This window comes from Pseudorca crassidens, chromosome 18 (assembly GCF_039906515.1).
Source record: "Pseudorca crassidens isolate mPseCra1 chromosome 18, mPseCra1.hap1, whole genome shotgun sequence".
Taxonomy (NCBI): Eukaryota; Metazoa; Chordata; class Mammalia; order Artiodactyla; family Delphinidae; genus Pseudorca; species Pseudorca crassidens.
The window spans coordinates 78,890,446-78,906,373 of NC_090313.1; the positions used below are offsets into that span (position 1 = coordinate 78,890,446).

Below are 15,928 nucleotides of genomic sequence, written 5' to 3' on the forward strand. Positions count from 1 at the left end.
TTGCAGGCTTGAAAAATGGCTTCAGTGTTGGTGTAACAGGAGACTGAGCTCCAGCCTGTTTTTCCAAAGGAGAAACAAATGAGGGGATGCTTTTGAATCCATTGGTTAGACCATGGGGTTTAGCATAGAGGGAGCTGGAATGATAGAGAATGCAGATTTTGCGAAACCACAATATTCAACGAGGATGACATCAGTTTTTGTGAAAGTGAAAAGAAAGCATATTTGAGAATAGAAGGAAGTTGTGGTTAGGGCTTCGTCTTGGCACCAGATGTTATCTCTGAAGTAGGATGTGACCACTAAGATAATAATTTAAAAAGCGGAGGAAAATTAGTTTAGATATGACACAGTGACAAAGACCTTGGGTTTTTATCAAGCATATATGGGTTTGAATTCTGGCGTTATCATTTAGTAAGTAAGTAACACTGGGCAAAATATTAAATTTTCTGAGCCTTCAATTTCACATTTGTAAACTGAAAGAATACCCACGAGACCATTGTGAGGGCTAGAAATACGGTAACGTTATATGTCTTCTAGTAGACTTTCAGTAGGTAGAAGGGCTGACTTGAGTAGCTATAGTTAAAATAAATATGGTTACTAGGGAGTTTCAGAGTTTTAGAATGCATTCATTAGTCATGTAGGTGGAGCTATTTCCCAGGAATTGCATTGCCAAGGGGGATAAGAAACGGTGAGCCACATATCTTACGCTGGCCACTGAGATGGATTGGAAGCAAGAGACTGGAAGGCAAGGGCGCCCATTGGCTTGTGCAGTGACCCATATGAGATGAGCAACAATTTAAGAACTATTGCACTAGCAGTGAAAAGAATGAGAAGTTTACTTTGAAAGAGATTTTAGGAGCTAGAAGTTGAAGTACGCGCTCCGTGCTGATTAGCCAGCCATGCGTTGTGAGGGCCATCGAGCCCTGGCTTCCTGCATCAGTCATCTGTGTGTCTCAGGGTTCTGCTCTGTTAGACCAGACATGGACCAGTATAATTGAAGAAGAAAATGCTGGGGTCCAGCAAGTTGTCAATTTTGTATCATTATTTTATGTGAAAACATTTTTTAAAAACCAAAAACATAAGGAAAAGTAACCTCAGACCAAAGGAAGGACAGTACTTCAAATTGAATACATGTTAGCTTTATAAAAACTTCACTGCATTTTTCTTAATGTTTCTCATTTAACTGCAGACCAGTGAAAACTTTTATCAGTCTATATACTTGGGTAACACTGAAATAGGGAATGCACAAAAAGAACCAGTTTTTGAGAATAAGGAACTACTATACTTGGACAGCAAGGATGATAATAGCCAATATTTATTATGTGTCAGACACTGTTCTAAGTGTTTTGCATTTATTAACTTATCAATATTAAGCAGCTAACTTAAAGGAAACACATTAAGTGCTTTAATTGAAGTCTGAGTAAATTATTTGGGGAGAATAGTATGAAGGGATAATAAATTCTGAAAGTAATGGAGGAGGCTTTTGGAAAAAGTAATATTTGATCCAAACTTTCCAAATGAGTAGAATCTCAAACTTTTGTGCTCATCTGTGCTTTGTTTTCTTCAGTGAGTTTGTGGTGCTGCATTCCAAACTGAAAAAGAATTTAAGCACTTGGTAAATAGTTCTGGCTTCTTAATGGAAACCAGTCCCACTTCTTACAGATAGAAAAACCACAGAACACAACAAAAAGTTTTTAGTTATATCAGTGAGTTAATATTTGGAGATAAAGATGTTGCAATGTTACACTAATCCACTTAGGAAACAGTTATGGCAGAAATTCAGAGTGGCTAAAATTTTTTCGTTACCCCGTGTTGAAAACGACAATGGAATTTAGGATACCTTTCCTGACAGTCCAGGAATTGAGTTGTTTATTTTCAGTATATAGTTCCTTGGATTTAATGTTCATAGTGAACATTAAATAATAATTTTTAAGTCATTTAAAATCTAACTTTTAGGAAGTGCTTTTGAAGGAGGTGCTCATAAGAGTTCAGCTTAAATCTTCAGCAACTTAATGAAATCAAATCTCATCTCAGAATACAGTCTTTATTTATAAACCAGGCCAATAACCCTTAAATGCAGGAATAGAATGTTTTTTCATATCTGTAATGTTAACGTCATGCAGATAAAGGAGTGTATATATTTGATGTTTTTAGTACATTTTAATTAAATTTTTTATTGGATCGAGCCTCCTGACCCTAAATATTGTGTTTTAATATGTAATGCTTTTTCCTGTTTTCACCTGGATTCAATGAAATGTTATTTGTTTTTATTTACCAGGAAAGGCCGTTGTTTACCTTGTGGCTTTCCATCTGTTCATTGTTATGTTTGTATGGTCCTATTGGATGACAATTTTCACATCTCCCGCTTCCCCCTCCAAAGAGGTAAATTTAATGTTGGTAAATTACCAAATGTTTTCACTAATTATGGAATTATTTTCCCTGTGTTACCTTTGTTAAAACTTTATTACATAATGCATTTGTTCTGTTTTCATTCATAAATTGCTTGGTAACTCTACATTGTGAGTGTGAGTCATCAGCGTATCCCTCAGATACAGCCCACTGACGCAGCCTCGTAAAAGTTGGATGATGGCGCTGAGGTTTAGCTGTGCTAATATTCTTCTCCCATGCTATGTTTTCTTAAATTAAAGATGTACTTTATGTCACTGGAGTGAATAATCTTAAGGGACAGAATTGAGTTAGGAAAGTAGAGTTTATTTCTGGAAACTTTCAACATTTATTTTTTCTCAGGCCTGAACAAATAAGCTGCAACTAAATAAAGTGCTTTGATCGCGGGAAACAAATTGTCTGTGCTGTGGCTCGTTACACCTAGTGTGGCTAGTGTTTTTGCTGCTTGGAGGTTCCACTTGGAAATAATATGAGTACACATTTATGTGGAGTAGAGCTGAAGACCACTACGTCTTTTTTGCCTTGATGTAGCTGACTGAATTCTCTTCACCTAAAGTTTAGAATAGCTAGATAGGTAAGAATATATTCTCTGGAGTTAGGACTGCCTGAGTTTGATTTTCTGCTCCAACACATTACTTAATGAATCCAAGGCTTAGTTTTCTATTTGGAAAGTGGAGCTAACAGTCATGCCCGCCTCTGTAGGATGTTTGTGAGGATTAAGTGAGATTCATTCATGTAAAGCATTTAACATAGGACTTGCCATATGGTTAGCACTCAAATACTAGATGATGGTAATAATGTAATTGTTTCCCTTTGTATTAGATCCATCAAAATCCATTAAAAGTTATAGACGTATGTTTAAAGATATCAACTTCCATTTAACTTTTTATAGAACATATATGCAGAAAACTATACATGCCATAAATGTACACTTGACGAATTTTCATGAACTGGACACGTGAGTAACCAGCACCCAGTTCCAGAAGCAGAACGTGACTGCTTTCCCGTGAGCCCCTCACACTCCCTGCAGCCACTGCTCCCCCGACCCCTGCCCACCCAGTAGCATCAGCTGGCTTTGCCTGGTCTGCGCCTCCCATGGATGGAGTCACACAGGATGTGTGCTTGCGTGTCTGCCTTCTTTCATTAACGTTCTCTTTGTGTGCGATGCATGCATGTTGTTGTATACAGCCGTGGCTCCCTCCTCTGCTGTGTTATAAAACACAGTTTATCTGGTCTACTGTTGATGGGCGTGGGCGGTTGGGCAGCTTGCAGTCTCAGGCTTCTACACGTAGGACTGCCGTCAACATTCTGGCACATGTACGTACATACGTAGTCCTTAGGGGCAGATGCCCAGGAGGAGTATTGCTGGGTGCTGCCCGTACATTCAGCAGTAGTGGGTAACGCCAGACTCTCACTGCCCGTTGTTTCTACTGGGGGCTTTTGTTTTAAGGGATAATGTAAACCACAAATCAAGCTTACTGTTTCTTCAAATATATTCTTCAAACATTTGCTAATAATTAGTCGGCCCTTAAAGTTATATTACAAATTGCCACCCATATCTTAATCTCTTAAGTTGAAAAGGACCTAATTTTATCTAATCAATTACTAGTAGTGATGGCTGTTGGAAACATAGCATGTGTGAAAGTAAATAGTTTTTATTACAGGAAATAAAAAATATAATAAGAAAAACAATTGGCAATACTTTTGAGAAACAGGATAGTACAGAGGTTCAGAACTCAGGCCCCAGCTCCAGACCCCCTCGTCTGCCTCATCCCTCTGCGTTTCTAGCCGCGTGACGTTGGACACACTCCTTAGCTGTCTGTACCTCAGGTACGTCCTCTGTAAAGTGAGGATGGTAGTCGTATGCACCTTATTGGATTGTTGTATGGGTTAAATAAATTAACCATACGTACATGTGATTGATGGTATTTATAATAATATATAATTAATGCTCTAGGGCAAGTGCTTAAAAGAATGCCTAGCACATTAGTGCCATCTAACTTACTTTTTTCTTTTTTGGTTGTTGTATTTGCAATGTTGTACCCATTTAGCATTTAGCCCAGTGCTTGATTAAGCCTTTACGTCCACTCCATCCTTCATGCTCCCCTATTCCTGTAAGTGTAATTGTAAGTGTAATTGACAGCCTGTGTCCAGTGGCCCTTCTATGGCACGATCTACCTTCCCTGTCATGGACCTTGTCATCTAGTATTGTAATTGCCTGCTTACCTGTATGTATCACCTTATTAAATTGCCGGTTGTTTAAGGGCAGGGATCATTTCTATCACGTTCTCCACTATATCCCTCTCCCACTATCCGGCACACAGTGGGCATCAGTAAGTATTGAATGGATTGATTATTCAGTCATGAAGGGACAGCTAAGCTAGGCTGCAGTGACAACCAGGGACAGGAATGTAAGATTATCTTTCTGAATAAGCTTACTCTGGGCTGCCTGAGTAGCTCTTGATAGGAAATTGCATAGTTGTGAGATAGATGTTCATGACCGCATTAAAAGGACTCTAAATGTAGAGGCTTGAGCAGCACTTCGGGCTTGGATCTAGGGGGATTGGTTGGGTCGAAAAAGCAAAAACTATACATTTTTAGGGAAGTTAAGTTATAAAGGTAGGCATTCTTTTTTCATTCTTTCAGGCAACAAGTATTTCCTAAGCATCTGCTCTTTGTCAGACTGTGGTGGGCTCTGGGAATAAAAAGAACAAGACAAACATAAAGTGTTATAAATCGTGATACATTTAGGAAAAGAACGCGATGATGTGGCAGAGCATAACAGTAACAGCTATTAGGAAAAAAGCTGTTTTAGATAGTGTGATCAAAGAAATCTCTGAAGAAGTGGTATTAAAGCTGAGACCTTTGTAAGTTATCTCTTCCACTAAAGGATAAGCTTTTTGAAGGAAGACTCTGTTATTTACTGCTGTATCTTCATTGCCTAGAATCAGACCTAGTATATAATAGATTGCTAAATACTTGAGTGAATGAATGGTAAGGAGGAAGCAGCATAAGAAAAGCTGGTAGGCATCTTCCATCACTAAGTGTCATCTTTCTAAAAAGAAAATACGGTTCTGTCGCTTCTCTGGCATTCCTGCAGAGGTTGCCAGTGGGCTGGTCATTTGCCTGGTACACAGACCCTTCACGAGCTGAGGTCCTACTTCATGTCCATTGCTTCTTCCTGGAACTCTGTATTCAAGTAGTGTGTTGCCCTGAATATACTATTTTCACCTCTTTGTGTTTTCCATGTGCCGCTGCTTTTGCCAAAGTTTTCTTTCTGCTTTGTCTTCCTGGACGATTCCTGTTGATCTTTCTAAACCCCGTTTAGGTACCTCTTCTTCTGAGAAACTTTCATTGACGGCCCTCACCCCTCCCGAGGGAGCTTTGATCACACCTTGCAAAGAATTGCTGATTTGTAATTCTATGTTTACATGGTTAACATTCGTACTGAACTATAGGAATGTGTTTTTGAAGGCAAAGGCTGTATTTTTATTCATCTTTGGATCCCTGGTACCTGGGACAGTGCCAAGCTCTTAATTGGTGTGTAACAGATACTTAAATTGAACCATTTGAACACTAAATTTAAAATAATGGCATTTCATAGTTTGAATTCTGTTCAGTAGTATTTAATGAAAAATAGACAGGAATAATTTCAAACATCTAGCTCATTTTAAGTTTTGTTTTGTTCCATTCCTCATCTAAAATCCTGGTGTCTCTTGAGATTTTCATTTGGTTTAAGCTTTTCGTAATTTATAACCATAGTTCTTACGGAAAAGTAATGACTTTGAGGCCTGGCTAGAAACAGCTCAGCCCAGGAAAATTCTGTTCAGATTTTACAAGGAAACTGTAAAATTTGATTAGAGCATCTTTCTTCCAAATATATATTTAACGTTATACCATATGATTTTTATTCTCTGTTCTGAATGTTTCAGAGATGCATCATGTCAGGGAAGAACTTTCTAGCAAGTTACAGTTCTCTTAAAGGAGAACAGGCCGTCTTACAAAGTAGGAAAGTATTTTTGTACCTGACAGTATTCGAGGGGGTGGATCTCAGAAATGTCTGAAGATTCCAGCCTGCCTGGAGTTTAGCTGAGTGACCTCCAGAGTGTCAACGTCAAGCTTGTGTGTGATTTTTTTCTGTCCTGTTCATGTGTCCATGTTACTTCTTGTCCTTTATGAGCAGCTTGGGGGTTTCTTGTGTGCCACCAAGATTTAGTTGTGGGAGCTGGGCTGGGCCATCTAAGTGGACTCTGCTACTTCTTAAGCCATCGTGTTTTGGCCAGGCTAGAGTAACAAGTCTGTAAAAAGAAAGAACACGTATTTCACACGAGCAGCACAGAGGGAAACATACTAGGGTAGAACTCAAGAGACTTGTGTTTTTATATCAGCTCTGCCAATAATTCTGCAGCTTTAGAAAATTCCCTGAGCTGCTTGGGATCACAGTTTCCTCACCCCGGAGCTCTTAATCCTGCCTGTGCTGCCCTATCGCCCCATTTGTAACAGAAGAGGCTGCATCAGGAAGGCAGTGCCGTTGTTGACAATGAGGCGTTGAGAGTATGGAAGACTTGGCACTTGAGTTCGCAGGTAGACCAAAATACTCAAATTTTAAAAGATAAAGTTTAGTCACGACCCCTTAGACCTTTTCAAGCAAAACCCTGTAAGTAAATAAAAACTGAGGAACAGTATTGTTAAAGTATGAACTATGATCAAGAGCATGTCTAGGCCATTTTTTTGTTTTTTAAAAAAATCTGTGAAATAAAGACCAACAGACACTGAAAAATAACTCCTGGTTACATAAAATAGAGGCATAAAACTGAGGTCCTTGAGATGCTGGGATGACATGAAAAGAAGAGCAACTGAACAAGTCCTTTGTAAGGAAAACGCTATTTAAAGAAATAGGCTGGAGGCTGCCCACACACGGGAATTAAAACTTCAGAAGTGGAAACTGGAAACAACTCTATAAAGGAATCTGTCCTTGAGAAAAGGAGATTGTGCTTACCTTGGCAATCCTTAATACTTCTGGAGAAAGCACCCTGATTGATTAGCTTTTTAAAAGCAAAAACAGAGTAGTGAAAGAAGGACTTGTTGTCCTCATTGAGAAATTTGGCCAGAAAATAGTAGGGCCCCATGCCTGTGATATAGCCTGTTACGCAAAGCAAGTGACTCTTTGGACATTCTTCCAAATCTCTTGACACTAACTTTCAAACACCAGAATTTTTACTAACAGAAAATATATATTAAGCCCTTTTTGATGGGGAAAGTTAATCTTCTCTGTAAAAAACAAAAATGCAAAAAATATTTAGTTCATGTTCTTTGCCATCATTAGTATGGAGGGCAAATATTTCTCAATCTGTCAAAGGTATGTGTGTGGTTTTGTTCAAATGTGCTTGATTTAGCTTCCTAAACAAATTCGAAGACAAGTTTTGCCTTTATAGAAGGAAATATTTTTGTTTTTTCTGTTCTGGATACAACTTTGTTTTTCTGAGCCTGATAGTTAATAATTATGGGATTAAAAAGAATTAATAGTTATTTCTCCTTTTATAGTTCTGCTTGTCCAATTCTGAAAAGGAACGTTATGAAAAGGAATTCAGCCAAGAAAGACAGCAAGAAATTTTGAGAAGAGCAGCAAGGGACTTACCTATCTACACCACATCAGCTTCAAAGAGTAAGAAAAACAAATCTTAAGCTCTTCTTCCCAAATAATGTTTAAAATATGGTAATTTTTGCCAAGATATATTTGCATGATTTGACTATTAAGTGGATATTGCGGTTGCCACAAATAACATCTGTGGGAACAGGATTTTCACGTGTTGTGTATCTTACATGGTATTTCAGATAATAGGTATGTACATATGTTGATATAGATTTTTCAAATGAATTTATTTATTTATGGCTGCGTTGGGTCTTCGTTGCTGCGCGTGGGCTTTAGTTGCAACGAGCGGGAGCTACTCTTCATTGCGGTGCACAGGCTTCCCATTGCAGTGGCTTCTCTTGTTGTGGAGCACGGGCTCTAGGCATGTGGGCTCAGTAGTTGTGGCACGTGGGCTCAGTAGTTGTGGCTCACGGGCTTAGCTGCTCCACGGCATGTGGGATCTTCCCAGGCCAGGGCTTGAACCCGTATCCCTTGCATTGGCAGGTGGATTCTTAACCACTGTGCCACCAGGGAAGTCCCCTGATATAGATTTTTTAAGGAGCTCACTTTAATGTGGATCTCTTTTTTCTGCATTTCTTTTTTTTTTCCAACTCAATCTTCATGGCTAAAAATTTCATTTATAATTTTTAGCAAACCATCATTTGGAAATCCTGATTTGAATTTGAATATTTTGTGTCATCACTGAGTAATTTTTTTAAAAATCAAGAATGTGGTAACTTAGAATGGGGAGAAATAAAAGACATCAAGGGGAAGAAGCTTGTTCAAGGCTATAAAGCTAGTATTCAGAGAGCCCGAATTTGAAGTCAGGTTTGTCTGGTTCCGAAGCTGTGTCTGTCCCACTGGCCCCCTTGACGTTTGTGACTGCAGCAGCTTCCTTTTCTCAGGGGCAGAGCCTTACTGATAGGGATGGACCTGTGAGCGGCCAGACTGGTCATTTAAGTACAGGAAATTGTTTTAAATTATGTATTATACATCTCACTAATTCATGCAAATACCAGATAATGGTGATAGCTAACAGTTACTCTGACCTAAGTTCTTTACACATACAGACTCATCTAAACTTCACACCAGCCTGTGACGGAGACACTGCTCTCTCCATTTTACAGACGAGACAGGTTAAGTAACTTGATGAAGGTCATACAGGTAGTCATATAGGTAGTCATACAGGTAGGTCATACAGATAGTATGTGAAAAGGTGCTCTGCCTATAGAACCCCTATGCTTCTCAGCTCTGAGGGGAAATAAAAGGAGCTTTACCTTTGTATAATTATGTACACATTCTGACTTAAGAACATTTTAAATTTGTGCAAAATTTTAGAAGGGGATATTTGACCGACGTTTAACTCTTTCATGCATTTCATATAGGCGCACCTTGGAGATACTGTAGGTTTGGTTCCAGCCCAGTGCAATAAGGTGAATATCACAATAAAGCAAGTCACGCGAACTTTTTGGTTTCCCGGTGCGTGTAACCGCTATGTTTACACTGTACTGTAGCCTGTTGAGTGTGCAGTAGCATTATGTCAGAGAAACACATACATACCTTAATTTAAAAATACCTTATTGCTAAAAAGTGCTAACCATCATCTGAGCCTTCAGCAAATCATAGCAGTAATATCAAAGATCACTGATCACAGATCACCATAACAAATAAAATAATAATGAAGCTTGAAATATTTTGAGAATTACCAAAATGTGACACAGAGACACAAAGTGAGCAAATGCTGCTGGGAAAATGGCACCAATAGATTTGCTCGATGCAGGGTTGCCACAGACCTTCAGTTTGTAAAAAAAAAAAAACAAAAAAACGCAGTACCTGTGAAGCGCAATAAAACGAGGTATGCCTATACTATCCCTTTGCATAACCAATATATTACCGTATAGAATGAAAACATGGATTTCAGATCAAACCCCAGCTTTTCCATTGCTAGTGCAATGAGAGTCACTTAAACTTCCTAAGCCCTGGTTTCCTCATTTTAAAATGAGAATAATAGTCTCTAAATCTCTGGAAGTATACAAAAATGAGACAAGCACTTAGTATAGATCTCAGTGTACAGTAATAAATTTTCAGAAAATGAGAGCTTATTTATATATTTATTTTTAACGTTTATTTATTTTTGGCTGCGTTGGGTCTTCGTTGCTACCCACGGGCTTTCTCTAGTTGTGGTGAGCGGGGGCTACTCTTTGTTGAGGTGTGCAGGCTTCTCATTGCGGTGGCTTCTCTTGTTGCGGAGCACGGGCTCTAGGCACGTGGGCTTCAGTAGTTGCGGCGAGTGGGCTCAGTAGCTGTGGCTCGCGGGCTTTAGAGCGCAGGCTCAGTAGTTGTGGTGCACGGGCTTAGTTGCTCCACGGCATGTGGGACCTTCCCGGACCAGGGCTCCAACCCGTGTCCCCTGCAATGGCAGGCAGATTCTTAACCGCGGCACCACCAGGGATGTCCGAGAGCTAATTTAAAATAATCCCTTTTTATATACAATTATAAAATGTTTAGTTTACAACAGTTGTTAGTAGCTGCAGTTATGTAGATTAGATTTTTTTTTTTTTTTTTTGGCCGTGCTGCGGGGCATGCGGGATCTTAATTCCCTGACAGGCGATCGAACCCATGTGCCCTGCAGTGGAAGCGCAGAGTCCTAACCACTGGACCGCCAGGAAATTCCCTAGGTGTTTTTAACCCAAAGTCCCAAGATTTCAGAGAATTAATGAAACCGTGAGATTAAACACAAAATTTGGGGTACTTTTTGAAGTAACCCATTCTTTTGATTTCCAGAGCAGTACCTATGCCCCAAAGAGTTAAAAGCTGCTAACGTAAAGTCTTTGCCTTTAAAGCTTTATTACCTTTCATTAATTTTAATGGCTTTCCACTACTCTGAAAAATGCCCTTCCTCTGTTGAGTAGTGCAGGAGAATTTTGCTGAGCACTTCATGGTGATTATTTACGCCCCTCGGAGACAGTGCAGCACTTATCCCCACATTAGAGACAAAGAAGTGCGACACAGGGAGGGCCCTGACGTCCCAAGTGGCAAGGTCTGTGATTTACACCTTATCTTCTGACTGCAGACAGAGCCCCTGCCCTTGAGCACCGTTTTATACTGCATTTCTACTGCTTAGAATCCCAAAGAACATTGGGGGTTTTTCTTCTTTTTTTCTTATTATAGAAATAATATCATGCATTCTTTAAAAAATGAAATTACAGAACCACATGTTATAGAAAGTGGATCTTTCTTAGACCAGAGATTAGTGAAAGGGACGGAGCTGCCTTCGTGGAGGGGCGTGGGGGCTGTCACTGCGCTCCTTTTTGTGCTTTTTTGAACCACGTGGACATCTCGTCTATTAAGGAAGCAAAATGAGTCTTTCTAAACCTCCGCCCTCCACAGTCTGGATACAGCCAGTGTTTCTCTTTAGCTTTCTCCCGCTCCATTTCCCTGTGTCAACTCCGCTAAAACTCTGTCCTTCCCCACCTTTTATTTTTATGTCTTTTCCTCTTCCTAGAATGATAGTTTTCTCCTCCCTAAATCTACTTTAAAGTTTTAATTCACTGTCCAGCTCTCTTCAACCATTTCTATTCACTTAAGCAAGAAGAGATTTTTGAAATCTTCTCTGAACTTCTCACACTCTTGCTTTGTAGATCGCAGGTCGCCGTCTGCTGGTTGTCTGTGCTCCTCCCTCCTTGACTCTGTCCTGAGGCTCTGGCACTGGGATCTCCGTCCACGGCCCTAACACAGCCAGTGCGTCACCCCCCAGGCCCCCAGGAGGCGTTTGTGGGATGAATCTGTTCCTGGGTGTTCTCCATAATGGCTGCTTATACACTTGAAAGATCGCCGTAGTTTTCTCCCCTTCACTAATTTTTCCCATCCTAGAGTCTCACTTTGTGTTTTATCAAAAACAATAACATTATTGTAACGATAATAACTGCTTTACTGGGAATTTGATATGTTCCATATTTTTTTTGATCTGCACAGTAGTCCTTTGCGCTTGATACTATTTGCATTTACAAAAGAGGAAATTGAGGCTTTCAGAAAGTGAGTTACTGACCCAAGGTCACAAGCTAGTAAGTAGGAGAGAACGAGTGTGAAATATGGCGGCAGAGCCCCAGCTGCTTCCAGGCTCGGGGGCCGCCCTGCACCTGCACGCACTTGGCTGTCCCTCAGGACCTCGCTTCCTTCTTGGGGTCTGCATTCTTGTCCTTTATTAAACTTGCATAAAGATTGCTGACCTCTTTCTTCCCTTCTCCCACAGTTTGCTCCTAAAAATCTTCTTTACTTAATAATTTCCAACCCATTTCTTCCCTCTGCTTTCAGGTATACTTCAAAGTGTATCTCCTCTTAAAAACAACAACAAGGGGCTTCCCTGGTGGCGCAGTGGTTGGGGGTCCGCCTGCCGATGCAGGGGACGCGGGTTCGTGCCCCGGTCCGGGAGGATCCCGCGTGCCGCGGAGTGGCTGGGCCCGTGAGCCATGGCCGCTGGGCTTGCGCGTCCGGAGCCTGTGCTCCGCGACGGGAGAGGCCGCGGCAGTGAGAGGCCCGCATACCGCAGAAAAACAACAACAACAACAACAAAAATTTGGTTCTTACGTGTTCCAACTACCATTCTATTTTCTCTTCCCTTTGACCGTGGTGGGTCCCCCATAAGTCGTCTGTACCCTGGGCCTCTTTTCCTTCCCAGCAGATTCCAGGCAGCTGGCTTTCATTCTTCCTAACCAAGTTCGGTGGCTTTTCATTCTAACTGCTTGAAAAACTTTCTTCTTTGGAAAAACTTTCTTCTTCGTGCTTTCCCATCCTAGTTGTTTCTGCATCTTTGAATGTTTATTCTTCCTCCTACATTTTTTTAACCCCACTTCACAAGGGCGCCTCGTCCCAATTCTTTTTGTACTGTTCCTTCAGCTGTTTTTAACCATGGAACTCTGACACCACAATATTGTGATCGTTGGTTCACTGTGTCTCAGACGATTTGTTTTCTTTAATAGTTGTCAGACTGAGTTATCTTTCCTTACTGTGAACTAGCAGATTGAGGGATGTTGTCACACGAGCATGCGCTTGCTGCCCAGACCCTTTCTTGTTGTCAGGCAGAGGGGTGGACTGCAGCTGCGCCTTCAGAGGGACGAGGCTGCCTTGCCCTCCCCCAGGGCCCTGGTCGGGGCTTTGGCACTCCCCTTGGCATGTGCGCCCACTAGAGCTCCATTCTCGTATCCCCACCTTCCGAAGGATAGCTGTACCTGAGTGACCTGTTATCCCAATTCAAGTGGAGCAAAACCTAACACCATGGGGGCAGGAGGGAAGTCTGTCTTGTTCAACTTTATATTCTCAGCATGGAGCAGTGTTTGTCACAGGGTAGAGACTGAGTATTTGTTGAATGAATGAACGAAAGAAAGAAAAACAACCTAACCCCCCTCCCATACCCACCCACTCCCTCCACCCGCCAGCATCAAGCTTGTTTCTGGCACTGGCAGCATCACTCTTCTGGCCACCCTCCTAGAAACTGCAGTTTTCTTGGACAGCTGCTGTTACTCCAGTTCTTCTATCTACTCAGTCATCAAGACCCTTAAAAAGGCTTCTTGAAAAGTCTGTTTCGTTTCATCTCATCTCAGAGCAACGGCAGAATTTTGAGTGGAGGAAATGTAGAGGAAAAGGAAATAAGACACCGGGCTTCTGATCCCGATCTGACCACTCGTTTAGAGAGAGAGGGAGATAATCTTGGGCAAACTACTTGTTTTCTCTTTAGGTTTTGGGGTGTTTCTAACCTAAAAAATGAGAGGTTGAGTTAGAAGACCTCTCAGGTCCTTTTTACCTGCTCTGCTTTTCCTACCTTGTATGGGTTCACTTCCCTAGTGTCCACTCTAGCCAAGGTACTACAGAAGGCCCTCAGTAAGGTACACGTTATTCATTTGATAAGGGGATATTTGTATAAATTCCCTTCATCTTGAAGTTTGGTTTAAATTATAAAAGTAATACAGGAACATGATTTAAAAAAATTGTTTTAAGGATACCAAATGAGAAGTGTCTGCCCCTTACCCTGGCACTACTCCCCAGAGGTTGCCATGCTTCTTGTATATCCTTGCAGAAATTTTTTATATATAACAGAATATTGCAAAACTTATATACAATCAATTAACATTTTAACAATGAGAGTGGATAGGTATTAACCAGTACCGATTTGGTTACCTGGGTAGCTGCCTTCTAGCAGGTGTAACTGCTAACACTGCTTCAAAATAACACTTTGTGTCTCTCTTACATATGTTAATTCAAGTCTGAAGGTGGATGCATTGTATTGGGATGTGTAAATAGAAAAATACATATATTCTTCTCCCCCCTCAGAGATATGAAACATGCTGTATATCAAACTATTCTGCAGTTTGCTTTTTTCCACTTAATATGTTTGCACTCTTCCAGTTTAGGGTATGTGTCTATTTTGTATGGAGAATTCTTGTTAAAGTCTGTGTAGTGTATCATAAAATGCTTAACTACCTTCATAATTCGTTATTCCTAGTGCTTTGTTATTGAAACCATGTTGTGGTGAGAGCATGTCTATAGAATAAATTTTCTAGCGGCAGAGATCCCGGGCAGAGAGTGTTCATGCCTTACGCTTTTATAGATATGGCCAAATTCTTTTCCAAAAACACTAACATGACATGGTCCATCTACTTTTTAGAGGGTATGTTTAATTTAAATTTTTATTTGAACCTGTTTTCTCTGCTGTTACTATGTCTGTTAGCCCTAATGATCACAAGTAACAGACAACAGCGTAAGCTTTTTAACTCCCCCTTCCCTCCAAAAGAAACTACCATAACGTACGGGGTGGTGTAAGAAAGTGGTGGGTGTCTCCTGTGCCCTGAGGGCAGGAGTGCAAGAAGGGACTGGAGCTGAGACCCGGGGGCCAGAGGGGCTCCTGCAGCTGTCCCTGCTGCTCCCTGGCATCTGCTCACTTCCTACACTGTCGCCCTTAAAATGATTCTCCCTTTCTTATCCCATCCACGTGGCGAAGCGCGGCCATCGTGTGTTACTCAGTTCCACCCCGTGAGATACAGCTCACTGCCCCTCAGCCCTGATTCGTAGGAGAGAGCGTGGACCAGAAGGGGGAGGTGGGTGGGTTCACACAGTCCAGGTAGAAAAGGGGTCTGAAATCCTTTCCTGGAAAGAGAGTGGCCTGTAGACCAGGCGGATACCCCCAGAAGTCTACCGCACTTACAGTAGATCCCGCAGAGTATGTATTAGTCAGATGCTCTAAATCTGTGAACGTTTCAGCTCTAGCGAAAGACCCGTAGTCATTTGTCTTGTTGCCAAGAAGCATTTGTTTGCTTTGGAGGCCACGATATGGAAGAAGGTTAGTATCTCACTGTAATTTTATTATTCTCTATTCATCCAAAATAATGGTTTTAAAGAATTCTTGATTTGTGAAGTCTTGGGACATTTCCCTCATAAATCTCAAAGAACTGGTTTGTCACTTACTTAGATTTCAAAAACCAGAACCTCAGGTTCTGAATGTTCTGCAGGTTCTGGTGGAGCTCTTCGTTCAGTTGGCTTTTTGTTTTTGTCTGTGCTGTGTGGCATGCGGGATCCTCGTTCCCCGACCAGGGATTGAACCCGCACCCCTGCGTTGGGAGCATGGAGTCCTAACCACTGGACCGCCAGGAAGTCCCCTCCAGTTGGCTTCTTTTCTCTCAGAGTACTTGAGCGGAGTGGGGAGAGCAAGCCTTACCTGATGCAGCTTCTCTGACCCTGCCTTGTGTCCTCCTCCTTTCCCCTCTGCTCCAAGCACACCGGCCCCTCGCTGTTCGTGCACCCTGAGCACCCTCCCACCCGAGGCCTGTGCCGTCTCCTCAGATTCCTCTTTTCCCACAGATCTGTGTGACTGACCAGCTCCCTTCTTTCAGTTTCAGTTTT

The 15,928-nt window shown here is 41.4% G+C and overlaps 1 protein-coding gene across 4 annotated transcripts in view; it reads left to right on the top strand.

The window, feature by feature from the left end:
* Nucleotides 1–15,928, top strand: part of ZDHHC20 (zinc finger DHHC-type palmitoyltransferase 20) — a 73,202-nt gene that overhangs the window by 29,191 nt on the left and 28,083 nt on the right. For all 4 annotated transcript variants that reach the window (XR_010937069.1, XM_067713764.1, XM_067713763.1 and 1 more), the window contains exons 3-4: nucleotides 2,276–2,379; nucleotides 7,948–8,068. Coding sequence is in view for 3 of the 4 variants with exons in the window: in XM_067713764.1 (XP_067569865.1) it covers nucleotides 2,276–2,379; nucleotides 7,948–8,068 (225 nt within the window). In the remaining variant the exon portion in view is untranslated. The remainder of the gene's footprint in view (nucleotides 1–2,275; nucleotides 2,380–7,947; nucleotides 8,069–15,928) is intronic.